The sequence below is a fragment of the Phyllostomus hastatus genome, unplaced genomic scaffold, assembly GCF_019186645.2.
Source record: "Phyllostomus hastatus isolate PE091 unplaced genomic scaffold, TTU_PhHast_1.1 phas_scaffold_39, whole genome shotgun sequence".
Taxonomy (NCBI): Eukaryota; Metazoa; Chordata; class Mammalia; order Chiroptera; family Phyllostomidae; genus Phyllostomus; species Phyllostomus hastatus.
In genome coordinates, this window is record NW_025334028.1 from 12,777,527 (window position 1) to 12,789,930 (window position 12,404).

General features: G+C 37.6%; 1 protein-coding gene across 1 annotated transcript in view; it reads left to right on the plus strand.

Annotated features, from left to right (window-relative positions):
* Positions 1-12,404, plus strand: part of HERC5 (HECT and RLD domain containing E3 ubiquitin protein ligase 5) — a 47,161-nt gene that overhangs the window by 5,693 nt on the left and 29,064 nt on the right. Inside the window, exons 4-11 of the mRNA XM_045820305.1 lie at positions 28-249; positions 1,504-1,595; positions 1,861-1,991; positions 6,181-6,326; positions 7,715-7,791; positions 8,492-8,595; positions 10,154-10,213; positions 11,627-11,720. Coding sequence (XP_045676261.1) covers positions 28-249; positions 1,504-1,595; positions 1,861-1,991; positions 6,181-6,326; positions 7,715-7,791; positions 8,492-8,595; positions 10,154-10,213; positions 11,627-11,720 — 926 coding nt within the window. The remainder of the gene's footprint in view (positions 1-27; positions 250-1,503; positions 1,596-1,860; positions 1,992-6,180; positions 6,327-7,714; positions 7,792-8,491; positions 8,596-10,153; positions 10,214-11,626; positions 11,721-12,404) is intronic.

Here is a 12,404-nt window from a genome sequence, read left to right on the forward strand (position 1 = left end):
GACAGCATTTTCTTTGTTTATGTCAAGGTGGTGAACTTTTTGCATGGGGACAGAACTTACATGGCCAGCTTGGACTTGGAAAAGTATTTGACTCAACCCCTACACCACAGATTGTGGAGCGCCTCTCTGGAGTCCCCTTGGCTCAAATTTCTGCAGGGAAAGCCCACAGCATGGCTTTATCCATGTCTGGAAACATTTATTCATGGGGAAGAAATAATTTTGGACAACTAGGCCTGGGCCACACCAACAGTATGGAAACATATTTTGAAATTCATGTTATCAACAGATATATTTGTTAGATAAGTAATGAATTTAACACAGACATTCCTTTTAAAAATGGTTTAAGTCCTCACTTTTATTTTTACTGTTCTTCCTGATTATCTCTCTGTGTTCAGGACAGAATCAGTTTAAAAGTCATGCATAGTGTGGAAGAAGTCCTTGCTATAATTGAGACACATGTTAGGACTGTGTGGAAAGGGGGAAAGAATTTCAGACTGGGAATTGGAACACCTGGATTGTGGTTCCCATTTCACAGTTAACTAACTGCAGGGCCTTATCTGGTCACTTACAGTTTTTCTCTAGGCCTTATTTTTTTCTGTCAAGTGATGAGTTTGGATGAAATGACCTTCAAGGTTCATGTGCACTTAAGTGTCTATTAATATAATTATACTATGACCAAAAGGTACTAACATTTTATCTTAGAAACTCACATATCCCAATCATATCCTATAAGCCATTAATTATATCTGTACACATGCACACATTGGTGTGTACACAATAAAACATGTATAGTAATTCCCATTATTGAACTACCTCCACACGGTAGATGACAGGACAACTTACAATGCCAGATACCTTGTTAGAGTTTTCAGATGTAGGAGACTCCATTGATTTATCAACTCTGGTAATGTACACTTATCCTCCTGAGTTAGGGTCAAAACACTGCATTTCTGCTTGATGTGGTCCCATGCTAATTACTCAGGAGAACCCATAAGTCAGTGTTAGAAAAATATTCAAAGGAGGCAAAGGAATAAAGGGCAGTTAAACTATTTTCCCTGAATCTCTTAAGTGTTTTGACAAGAAAATAATCATGAAAGAAAGAAGGTATAGGGTGAGGCAAGGACACCATAGTAGAGAATTTAAAACAAAAAAAAAAGGATATTTCCTTTTCATTAAAAAGGATAATTTTCAGTGGTAATTGAAAATATCAGATATCTTGCAATTACAGTTAATCAGGCTAAGTTAAAAAGAAGACAATGGGCTCTGGGAAGTGGCTTGATACTTGCACAGGTGAGTACCCCCAAATGTGGTTTTTTACCATTGCCCAATCCCACCCTTAAGCCTAAATACACCTGCATAGAGCCTTTCTTGTCACAGTGTATTGGAAACGATTGCTGTTATTCTTAGAGGAAGTAGTCCATGTATTTTACCAGTAGCACAGAACTCTAGTGTGAAATTCAGCATTTCCTTTTGGTCACTTCAACTATTCTTTCCTTTGTATAGATGAAGATTTTCCTTCCCTAATTGAAGCACTAGACAGTCAGAAAGTTGAATTCCTTGCCTGTGGTGGCTCTCATACTGCCGTGCTCACAAAGGTACGTGTCCTCATGTTTCCCTGACTGTACTTTTGGAAGAACACTTTGTAGTGGGGAAAGCACTAGAACACCTAGGTGTGGGCAGTTAGGGAAATTAGCCCCAGGGAGGAACGGTCATCATTTCCCACAAACTGGACTGTCTTCCTGATAACTGAGGGTTTTGCTTGACAGTGCTTTTTAATTATTCACCGATGCCTTTGTGTCAGTGAATATAACTTCTGTGTCTTATTTCTTCAGAATCTCATACAAAGTTCTGTTTCCTTAGGATGGGCTCCTGTTTACATTTGGTGCTGGAAAATACGGGCAGCTCGGTCACAATTCAACAGAGAATAAGTTAAAACCCTGTTTGGTGGCTGAGCTTGTTGGAAATAGAGTGACCCGGATAGCATGTGGAAGGTAAGTTGTAAAGTGTCGATGAACGTTGATAAAATGCATAAGATAAATGTAGATAGGAAGTTTAATAAAATTTCCATTGATTTCATTCGTTGAGATAAAAGTGTTAAACATTTTCATATGGGTGAAAATGCCTAATTTACATTATTATTGATAGATAATCATAGTTTTTATTTTAGCACACATAGTTGTTTTCTTTTTTTAGTTAAATCTTTTTTTAATTGTATTTTTTCCCCTTATACTCCTCTACCCTCAGCAAGCACCACACAGCTGTCCATGTCCCTGAGTCCTTTTTCCTAGCATGCCGCCCCTTCAGTGAAATATCTTTGTATCTGTTCAAATGCATTTTGTCTTTAAGAAAAATGTCATTTATTTAGGAAAAATAAACTAACAAACAAAACAGAGACAGACTTACAGATAGAGAACAGATTGCCAGCTCTTAGAGGGGAATGGGGCTTGGGAGCTGGTTGAAAAAGGTGAAGGGATTAAGCAAAAAAACAAACAAAAACCCTCATAGATACTGACAACAGCTTGGGGATTATCAGAGGGAAAGGGGGTTGTGGGGGTGTAGGAGAGAACAAAGGTGAGATAAATGGTGATGGAAGGAGACTTGACTTGGAGTGGTGAACATACAATACAATATACAGATGATGTGTTACAGAATGTACACTTGAAAACCTATATAATTTTAACCAATGTTGCTTGAATGAATTCAATTGAAAAATAAAGCATGAATCTCAAATGATCATCCATTAATGTTATCACTTTCTCACAACCCCTCAGGGGCCATCATACTTCATTACCATAATTCTTTCAGAGTGATCACCTTCAAGTCAAAGACAAATTCGTCATTGGTTTGAGTAAAATATTGAGAAGTTTGACTTTCACAGCTTTTATTTTTTATTTATTTATTTTTTAAAATTATATTTTATTGATTATGCTATTACAGTTGTCCCATTTCCCCCCTTCTCTCCCCTCCACCCTGTACCCCCCTCCCACCCACATTCCCCCCCTTTAGTTCATGTCCATGAGTCATACTTATGAGTTCTTTAGCTTCTACATTTCCTGTACTATTCTTACCCTCCCCCTATCTATTTTCAACCTACATTCTATGCTACTTATTCTCTGTACCTTTTCCCCCTCTATCCTCCTCCCACCCCCCTGCTGCTAACCCTCCATTTGCCCTCCATTTCTATGGTTCTGTTCCTGTTCTAGTTGTTTACTTAGTTTCTTTTGGTTTTGCTTTAGGTTGGTTGTTAATAATTGTGAGTTTGCTGACCTTTTACTATACATGTCTTTTCTTTATCTTCTTAGATAAGTCCCTTTAGCATTTCATAAAATAAGGGCTTGGTGATGATGAACTCCTTTAACTTAACCTTATCTGAAAAGCACTTTATCTGCCCTTCCATTCTAAATGAGAGCTTTGCTGGATAGAGCAATCTGGGATGTAGGTCCTTGTCTTTCATAACTTGGAATATTTCTTTCCAGCCCCTTCTTGCCTGTAAGGTCTCTTTGGAGAAATCAGCTGACAGTCTGATGGGAACTCCTTTGTAGGTTACTGTCCCCTTATCTCTTACTGCTTCTAGGATTCTCTCCTTCATTTTTACTTTGGCTAATGTAATTATGATGTGCCTTGGTGTGTTTCTTCTTGGGTCCAACTTCTTTGGGGCTCTCTGAGCTTCCTGGATTTCCTGGAAGTCTATTTCCTTTGCCAGAATGGGGAAGTTCTCCTTTATTATTTGTTCAAATACGTGCTCAATCTGTTGCTTTTCCCCTTCCCATTCTGGTACCCCTATAATTCGGATGTTGGAACGTTTAAAGGTGTCCTGGATGCTCTTAAGCTTTTCCTCTATTTTTTGAATTCTTATTTCATCATGCTTTCCTGCTTGGTTGATTCTATCTTCCTTCTGGTCCACTGTATTGTTTTGAGACTCAGATTCCTTCCTTTCACTATTGGCTCTCCTCCATGTATCTTCCTGCATCTCTTTTATGGTAACCTGCATCCTTTCATCTAAATTGCGCCCAAAATCAACCAATTCCGTGAGCTTTCTGATCATTAGTGTTTTGAACTGCGCATCTGATAGATTGGCTATTTCTTGGTCGTTCAAAAGGATGAGTTCTGGGGCACTGATTTGTTCTTCTATTTGAGCCATCTCTCTCTCTCTCTTTTTTTGTCTGGTCGCTCCTGTTGCGGTGGGGGGCGGAGCCTTAGGTGTTCACCGGGGCTGGGCACCTCAGTCGCTAGATTGTGACGTTATATGTGGGGGCGGGGACGGGAGGGAACAATGGCGGTAGTTCCGTTCTCCTGGGCTCAGACCCTTCTCTGGGATCCTGGGCTGCGAGCTCTGCCCTGGTCCACAATCGCTGCCTCACTGGGTCCACCAGCCACAGCTTGTGTACTCAGGGATCACCGCTGCGTTCTTGCGCCCCAGATGGCTGTCGCGCCCATTTTGCGCCAAATTTTACCCCGACCTCCGCTCACCGCCAACCCACACCAGCCCTGCGCCCACCCAGCTTGTCTTCTCCTACCAGTCTGGATGTACGGGTCTACTTCAACTTCTTGGCCGTCCGACTTCCATTCAGATAAATCCTCTATCAGTTCTGAGTGTTATTCTATCTGTAAATTATTGTTGTTCTAATCTTGGTTGTGCGAGGAGGTACGGTGCATCCACCTATTCCTCCATCTTGCTGGATGTCCCCCGACTTTCACAGCTTTTTAAAAACAAAAGTAGAAAAACTTTCTCAAACTCCTTTGTTTATGTAATTATTTTCTTCCTTGAACATCATTCAATCCACTTCTCACCGGTGGGGTCTTGGTTCTTGGAGTTAAGAAATATTTTCACCCAGATACACCTATTCTTTTGAACAGTTTTTTTTTTTTTTTTTTCCATCACTAACCACAATCAGATTCATACTGTACAGAATTTTAGGTTCATTTGTTTGTTTACTCAACCTTTGCTATTAAACTGGTGTATGTACTTTCAGTCTACATAAATAGACTCATGGTCTCAGAGTGAAATTACATAAATGAATATTGTGAAGGTAGACCACAAATTATTGGGATGGCATAATTTCCTGCATTCACTGATGTCTGCATTATTCAAAGAAACTATTATCCAAATCACCATATTGGATTCTTCATAACACACCTTCTTTTGTTCGAAGAGAAGTTGTCACATTAGAGATGTCTTAATGCAAACCAGGGCAGTACCCCTACTAACACAGGAGAGTTCACTGGAAAGACAGAACCCACTGAAAGCTATCATAGTCATGGTCACATTTATTACAGGAGGAAGGTACAAAATAATATACCCAAAGGAAGAGATGCATATGCATAGACAGAGCCTAGGAGGGGTCCAAATAAGGAACTTCAGGCATCTGCTCCCCTTGACAGTGTTAACCTCCTCCTAGCCTGATACATGACAATGTGCAGAGTATTGCCAACCAGGGAAGCTCACCAAAGTCCAGAGTTGTTACTGGGATTTGATTGCTTAGTTGTGATTGATGGAGTCATGCCTAGGTAGAATTCAAAGTCCAGCCTCTCCCTCCCTTGTTAGGTTTGCCTTACATGCGGCCACAGGGGCCCTCCATGAGCCATCTGGGTAAACTATTAAGTGTGGTCTCAGGGTCCTGCCAGGAATAATAAAGACATACTTGTCACTTGGCTAATTCTAAGGGTTTAGAGGTTACCTCCCAGGCACTATGGACAAAGGCGGAACCTCTTTTTGAGTAAGGCCAAATTCTATACAGTGGGAGAGACCATTGAACAAAGTTGTAAGAAAATCAGTGTGATAAAATCTTTGGGAAATAGAGTGAAAACTCAGAGGATCACCTAATTCCATTTTCTAGGATGGAGAGAGGAGGGACTCAGGTGGCTTCCAAGAGGTGGGGATTCTCAAGCCAAGGCTTAAAAAGGAAAGAAAAGGCAAAGGGAGATGCTTGTTCCTGATGAAGGGAATACCGTTTGCCAAGGTACAGCATCATGGTATTGAGTGGACTTAAGGATTCCAAAGTCATCTCAATCACACATTGATGGTTTCTTAAGTTTCCAGATGGCAATTTTCATGCATTGGCAGTTGGTTAACTAGTTTCATTCATTGGATAACCTAATTTTATCAGTTTACTGCATTGCTGTGAACTTTCATTGTAGATAATTGAGAACTGGCCATATGTGTGTTTTTTTTTTTAATAGGTGGCACACACTTGCCTATGTTTCTGATGTGGGGAAGGTCTTTTCATTTGGTTCTGGAAAAGAAGGACAGCTGGGAAACGGTGGAACACATAATCAGCTGATACCACTTCCCATGAAATTGCCATCAAATGAAGAAATCAGATTTGGTAAATTCTGTAGGAGCACAGGATTTAGCATAAATATCTTTGTCAAGAAACTGTAATGTGGCAAGAAAAGAAATGTATGCCTGTGAAGGGAGTTTCTCTAAACATTGGTTTCATATTTTACTTAGAATTTAAAGTATCCAGTCTAATTTATTGAGTCAAAATAACTTAGTTTCCTCTTACACCTTCAGATGAAGATTAATTTGGACTTAAAATGATACAACATAAAAATAGACTACATGGATTCAAAAGCATATGCAGCCTCTGATTGCAGTTTGTAGGGGGGCCTATTAGTTTCATGGTGATTTGTTTTCTTACCTGGTTAAATTGACTCATAATCATGTAACATCCTCAGAATGAGAACAGCTGACATATGTGAGGTAACTGTGCTGAACACTTAAAAGATGTGTTGTCTTACCTATCCTTGGACAGTTCAGGGAGACATGTATTCTCAGTCCCATTTTAATGAAAGGTGCAGAGACTTAGAGAGCAAAGGGTTAGCCTGTAAATGGTTTGGCTGGATTTGAACTGTGTCCTGTGTAACCTCAGAGCCTGAGCTATGAAACCCTCTACTCTAGAAGTGCCTCAGGCCCTGACTGGCATGGCTCAGGTTGCCGGCTCCATTCCCAGTCAGGGCACATGCCTGGGTTGTAGGCCTTGTCCCTCATGTGTGAGAGGCAACCAATCAGTGTTTCTCTCACACATTGATGTTTCTCTCCCTTGCTTTCTCCCTTCCCCTCTCTCTAAACATAAATAAATAAAATCTTTTTTAAAAAAGTAGTTCTTTGGAGCACTTTGGTTATTATTGTTTCTGAAAGTTTAGTGGTAACCTAAAATACCAGAATTCTCTCAGTTCTCCTGGGAAAATGAACAGTAGGGTTATTTCCTTAAGCAGTGCATATATTTATTTTTTATAACCACTTACATAGACTTTTAAAATAACTTATTTACCTTCCTCACAGCCAATAGTCATTGATCAAATCTTGAGTTGTAGAATATAGGTTTTAGTAATAAGAGCCAAATTACACCAAGGAACAGTTAACTAATCAAATATTTGATTTCTGTTGTATATATATATTTATATATATAAATATTTATATTATGTACATTAAACTGATGTCACATATCAACCTTGCGAATCACCTGTTTGTCAATTAGACTTTACCCTGAAGTAAATATATATATATATAGAAACATATAGAAATATAGAAGTATATATAGAAATATAGAAATATATATATATATATTTCTGCTTTATGGGTAGGAAATGTGCTGAGTCTTTGCCTATTAGAAAGCTAAAAGGACTAAATTTAAAAATAATCTGAAATCAAATTGAGTGTGCATGTTTGTGTCACATGACATTCTAAACACTTTCTGTATGTCCCTTTCAGAAAGCCGTAACTCAGAAAAGGAGTTAATATTAATTGCTGGGGGAAATCAAAGCATTTTGCTCTGGATAAAAAAAGAGGTAAAAAGAGATCTCTAGAATTTCTGTAATTTGGTATTTTAAGTAAAACAGTTCCAGAATCCAAGTTTGGTGAATTCCAAAGTCATCAGGTAACTAGGCTGACTTTTAGGAAATAGGTAAGATATTACTGATCTTTTATTGTCTAAACTACATAAATACCCACAAGAATCAGATTTAAACCTGGTAAATGTCAAATTAGAGAGATTTCCTTAGACTCTTCTTACTGTTTCAGGAGGCTCCCTGACAATGTATGGCATTTGGTCAATGTTGCCATTCTAATGTAGCTCAGCCAGCCAGTACTGAAAAAGACCTGAGGGTTCACAGGCTTATGAATAACGTCCTCATCCTACTTTATGAAGGCAAATCATGTTCCTCCCACTTATATACACAGCCCTTTTAGGACCTTTCCTTCCTCTCAGAGTTGTGTGATGTTCATTTTAATCCAGTCATACCTGTATGAAGTGCTGAGTGTTGGGGCATTCAGAGAAATTTACTTTGGATCTAAATTTGGATCCAAATTGGCAGCCAGGCAAATGATGGATTACTGATTGGTAGAATTTCACTTTACAGTTTCCCAGAGCTATGTTATCCATATTTAAAAATCAATATTGCCATCTATCCTTAGAATATGCCTAAAAGTTGGATTCCTGTTTCTGTTGTTTCTAAATTATTATGTTTTATTTTTCTTGTTTGTTTACAGAATCCCTATGTTAATCTGAGGAGGAAAATTCCCACACTAAATGAAGGGACTGTAAAGAGGTGGATTGCTGATGTGGGGACTAAGCAGTGGCAAAATACAAAAAGGTACACTTTGTGTGTCTGCTTATGCAGTTCCCTAAAATTGTATCTCCCCCCACCCCCTCTCATTTGCTCAGCACAATACACAGATAGAAGATTTTGTGGTCTACTAAGTGGCCCATTAGCCAGAGATCTCCAGAGAAACAGAACCAATAAAGTGTGTGTGTGTGTGTGTGTGTGTGTGTGTGTGTGTGTGTAGAGATTGTTTGTTTGTTTGATTGATATTTTTAAGGAATTGGCTCGGGGGTTAAGAGGGCAGGTAGGGACAAAACCTGTAAGGTAGACTAACAGGGGAGGCCCAGGGAGGAGCTGATATTACAGCTTGAGTCCCAAGGCAGTCTGGAGGCAGAGTTTCCTCTTTTCCGAGACCTTAACCTTTTTCTCGTAAGGCCTTCAACTGATTGGATGAAGCCCACCCACGTTATGGAAAATAATTTGCTTTACTCAAAGTCTGCTGATTTAAATGCAATCTAATTTAATAGCTTTACAACAACATTTAGATTTTTAAAAAATATTTTTTAAAGACTATTTATTCATTTTTAGAGAGGGAAGGGAGGGAGAAAGAGAGAGAGAAACATCAATGTGCAGTTGCTGGGGGTTATGGCCTGCAACCCAGGCTTTTACCCTGACTGGGAATTGAACCTGCGACACTTTGGTTTGCAGCCCACGCTCAATCCACTGAGCTACACTAGCTGGGGCTTAGATTTTTTTTATTGTTGACATTATTGCAGCTGTCCCCCATTTTTTTCTCCCTTTACCTATCTCCACCCAGCTCCTACCCTCTAATTTGGTGTTTGAACAAATATCTGAGTACTGTTGCCTAGTCAAGTTGACACATAAAATTAATCTTCACAACAAGCATGTAATAGCTATGAGAGCAGCTTTCTTTACTGCAGAACTTCTCTGGGCCTTTGATATGTTTGTGTGTATTTTGACTACCTGAGAAGGAAGCACAACTTACAGTTTCCCAGTCCTATTTGACCACGGAACCACTTGTTTGTGGACCTCGTATTCACAGCTGAACAACTCCTACCACCTATAAAGGTTATACTTAATTTTTACAAAAATGTCCATTTTAGAGATATTTTACGTATGGCTTTCTAAGTCTGGAAGGTAGTTGTATGGAAAGTTTCATTATAATTTGCTCAGCATATACAATCAAGAACTATTTGTGCAATTACTAGTAAGATGGAACTGAGTATACTCCCCCTCCCCCCAATTTAATTTCTGGTAAATTTTTGGTTTCCATTTCAGTGGAACAGAAATAAACAGGGCTGGGAAAAGTTGGGTACGATGAGAGTTTTTTATTTGTCAAAGAAAATACCCTAGGTCAAGCCTTTTCCTTTTTCCCTGTGGCTTCTCTGAATACATATCTTTTTATTTTCCATGTTAGCCACTGAAATTTTGAGATTTAATAAGTGGAATGAACAATAGATACCCAAGGCAATAACAAACAATTTGGAGAGAGAGGGAAAGGGACAGATATGTTTTATTTATCATGTCTCAGGCGATAAGGAGGCACGATCATGATTTGTTCTAACCATTGTTTTATTCCTTAACATAGGGAAATCAGAGAGATATTCTCATCTCCTGCTTGTCTGACTGGAAGTTTTGTGAAGGAAAGGTAATGTATATAATATATGTAATGAATTTATAAAATTCTGTTAAAAATAACTGTGACTATAGTTAATAATATTGTATTATATATTTGAAAGTTCCTAAGAGAGTAGATCTTAAAAGTTATAAGGAAAAAATTGTAACTATTTGGTGATAGATGTTAACTAGACTCCTTGTTGTGATCATTTTGAAATATATACCTGTATGGACTCATTATGTCATACACTTGAAACTGATATATGTCAATTATATCTCTATTTTAAAAGTACTGTGAAAGATTGTAAAGAAATGGTTTGAGGATAAAATAATTATCTCTGTGTTTATCACTTTAAAAATTATTGTTATATGATCTCTATAGAAAATGCGAACAACAGTATTACACATACAAAAAATGAAAATCATGTCAATTTCCATATTCATTTCTTATAATACCATTTTTTAAAGATTTTATTTATTTATTTTGGAGAGAGGGGAAGGGAGGCAGAGAGAGAGAGAGAGAGAGAGAGAGAGAGAGAGAGAGAGAGAGAGAGAGAGAGAGAGAGAAGCATAATTTTGGTTGCCTCTTGCACATGCCCCAACCAGACTGGCCCACAACCCAGGCATGTGCCCTGACTGGAAATCAAACCTATGACCCTTTGCTTTGCAGGCCAGCACTCAGCCAACTGAGCCACGTGGGTCAGGGCTGTGAAAACATCATTTTAATGACTGCATGGTATTTCATGGGAAGGACATACTTTTCTTTAAAATGTCCTTGTTGGAAGATATTAAGATTTCTTTGAATTTTTAAGTAATATGAAGGAAAAACTTTATAATTCTTTTCCCAAACATTTGTATAATTTTATTTGCAAGACTTTTTTAGACATTAAATACATTGTTTTACAAAGAATGTGTATTTTTAGGCACTGATTGTGTTCAGTTTATTATATCATTCATGGCTTAAAATATACATCATTAGTAGTTTTTATTAGAATACAAATAATTCACTATTCAGACATCTCTGGCTTTTTAGTCCCCACTTTCACTTTATATAACTGGGAGAAATATCTTTTTTTTTCTCCCAGGAATAGGAAAACCCTTTTCCTTTTTACTATGGCTTTTTTTTTCCCGGAAAATAAATATTTCTTGATCACCCATTTAAGATAATGTCTGAATTAAAGTTGGATAGAATATATTGTTAATGCATCTTTGATAGTTGTGGCATTTTAGAAGTAATCATGTTGTCACTATATTTTTAATTGTATTTGGCCAAATTATTAGAGTTATTGTAAAGTTGAGAAAAAAATGTAACTTTATTGAAATGAAAGCAAACTTTAGGAAAAAAACCTTATCTAGATATATAATCTAATAAAATATGTAATTTTGAATTGTTCTTTTTTATTTACTTATTCATCTATCTATTTTTAAAATTTATCTTCCACAGAATAGCTACAGAAATGATGTCTGTTCATTTGGACTTAAATAAAGCAAGAAATGCCTTTAAGGAGTTAACTCAGAAGGACTGTATTACCAACATGGTGGTATTCTTCACATTGTTTGGAAAAGAAAGTCACTAAAACAGTTTTTATAAGAACTAAGAATTTCAAAAGATATATTTAGTTCTGAGAGACTGAGACTCTTTAGTATATCCATATTAAAGTATTCAAGTGTTTGCTCACACGGGGCTAAATAGTTGGTATAGTGATCATATAAGTTAAAAATAGTCTAACTAGTTCACATATACACATATGCACACATTCTTGTAGAGGGAATTGTTTCAACTTAGAGCTTTAGGAAGATGATTAAAGGATTTGTTGAGATTGGTACACTAGAATAGGAGCATTTTATTTGTAGTTATTTTCAACATGAGTGTAGAAATGAGGACACTTTTTCTGATTTGAACATCCTCTTTACCAAAGACTGCCTGGATTTTTCCTCTCCGTTTTGTTCCATTGCTCCTTTTCTGTAGGTTTTAGAATATTCTTGTTCCTTTTGAGATTGTAGCTTCCTTGTTTACGGCACTATCATTACTGTCTTCAGGTTTCCCACTTGCAGATGTTACAGACATACTTCCTTTATTAAATTTAGTCTTTCTTGATTCAGCCTTTATTATTTTATTTCCCTGTTCTGTTGTGCTGGTTGATCTAGGGGTGGTACTTGGTATGGACTTTTCTCAATCTGTTTCTTTCTGGGTCTCTGGTTTCTTTTTATTTCTCTCTCCT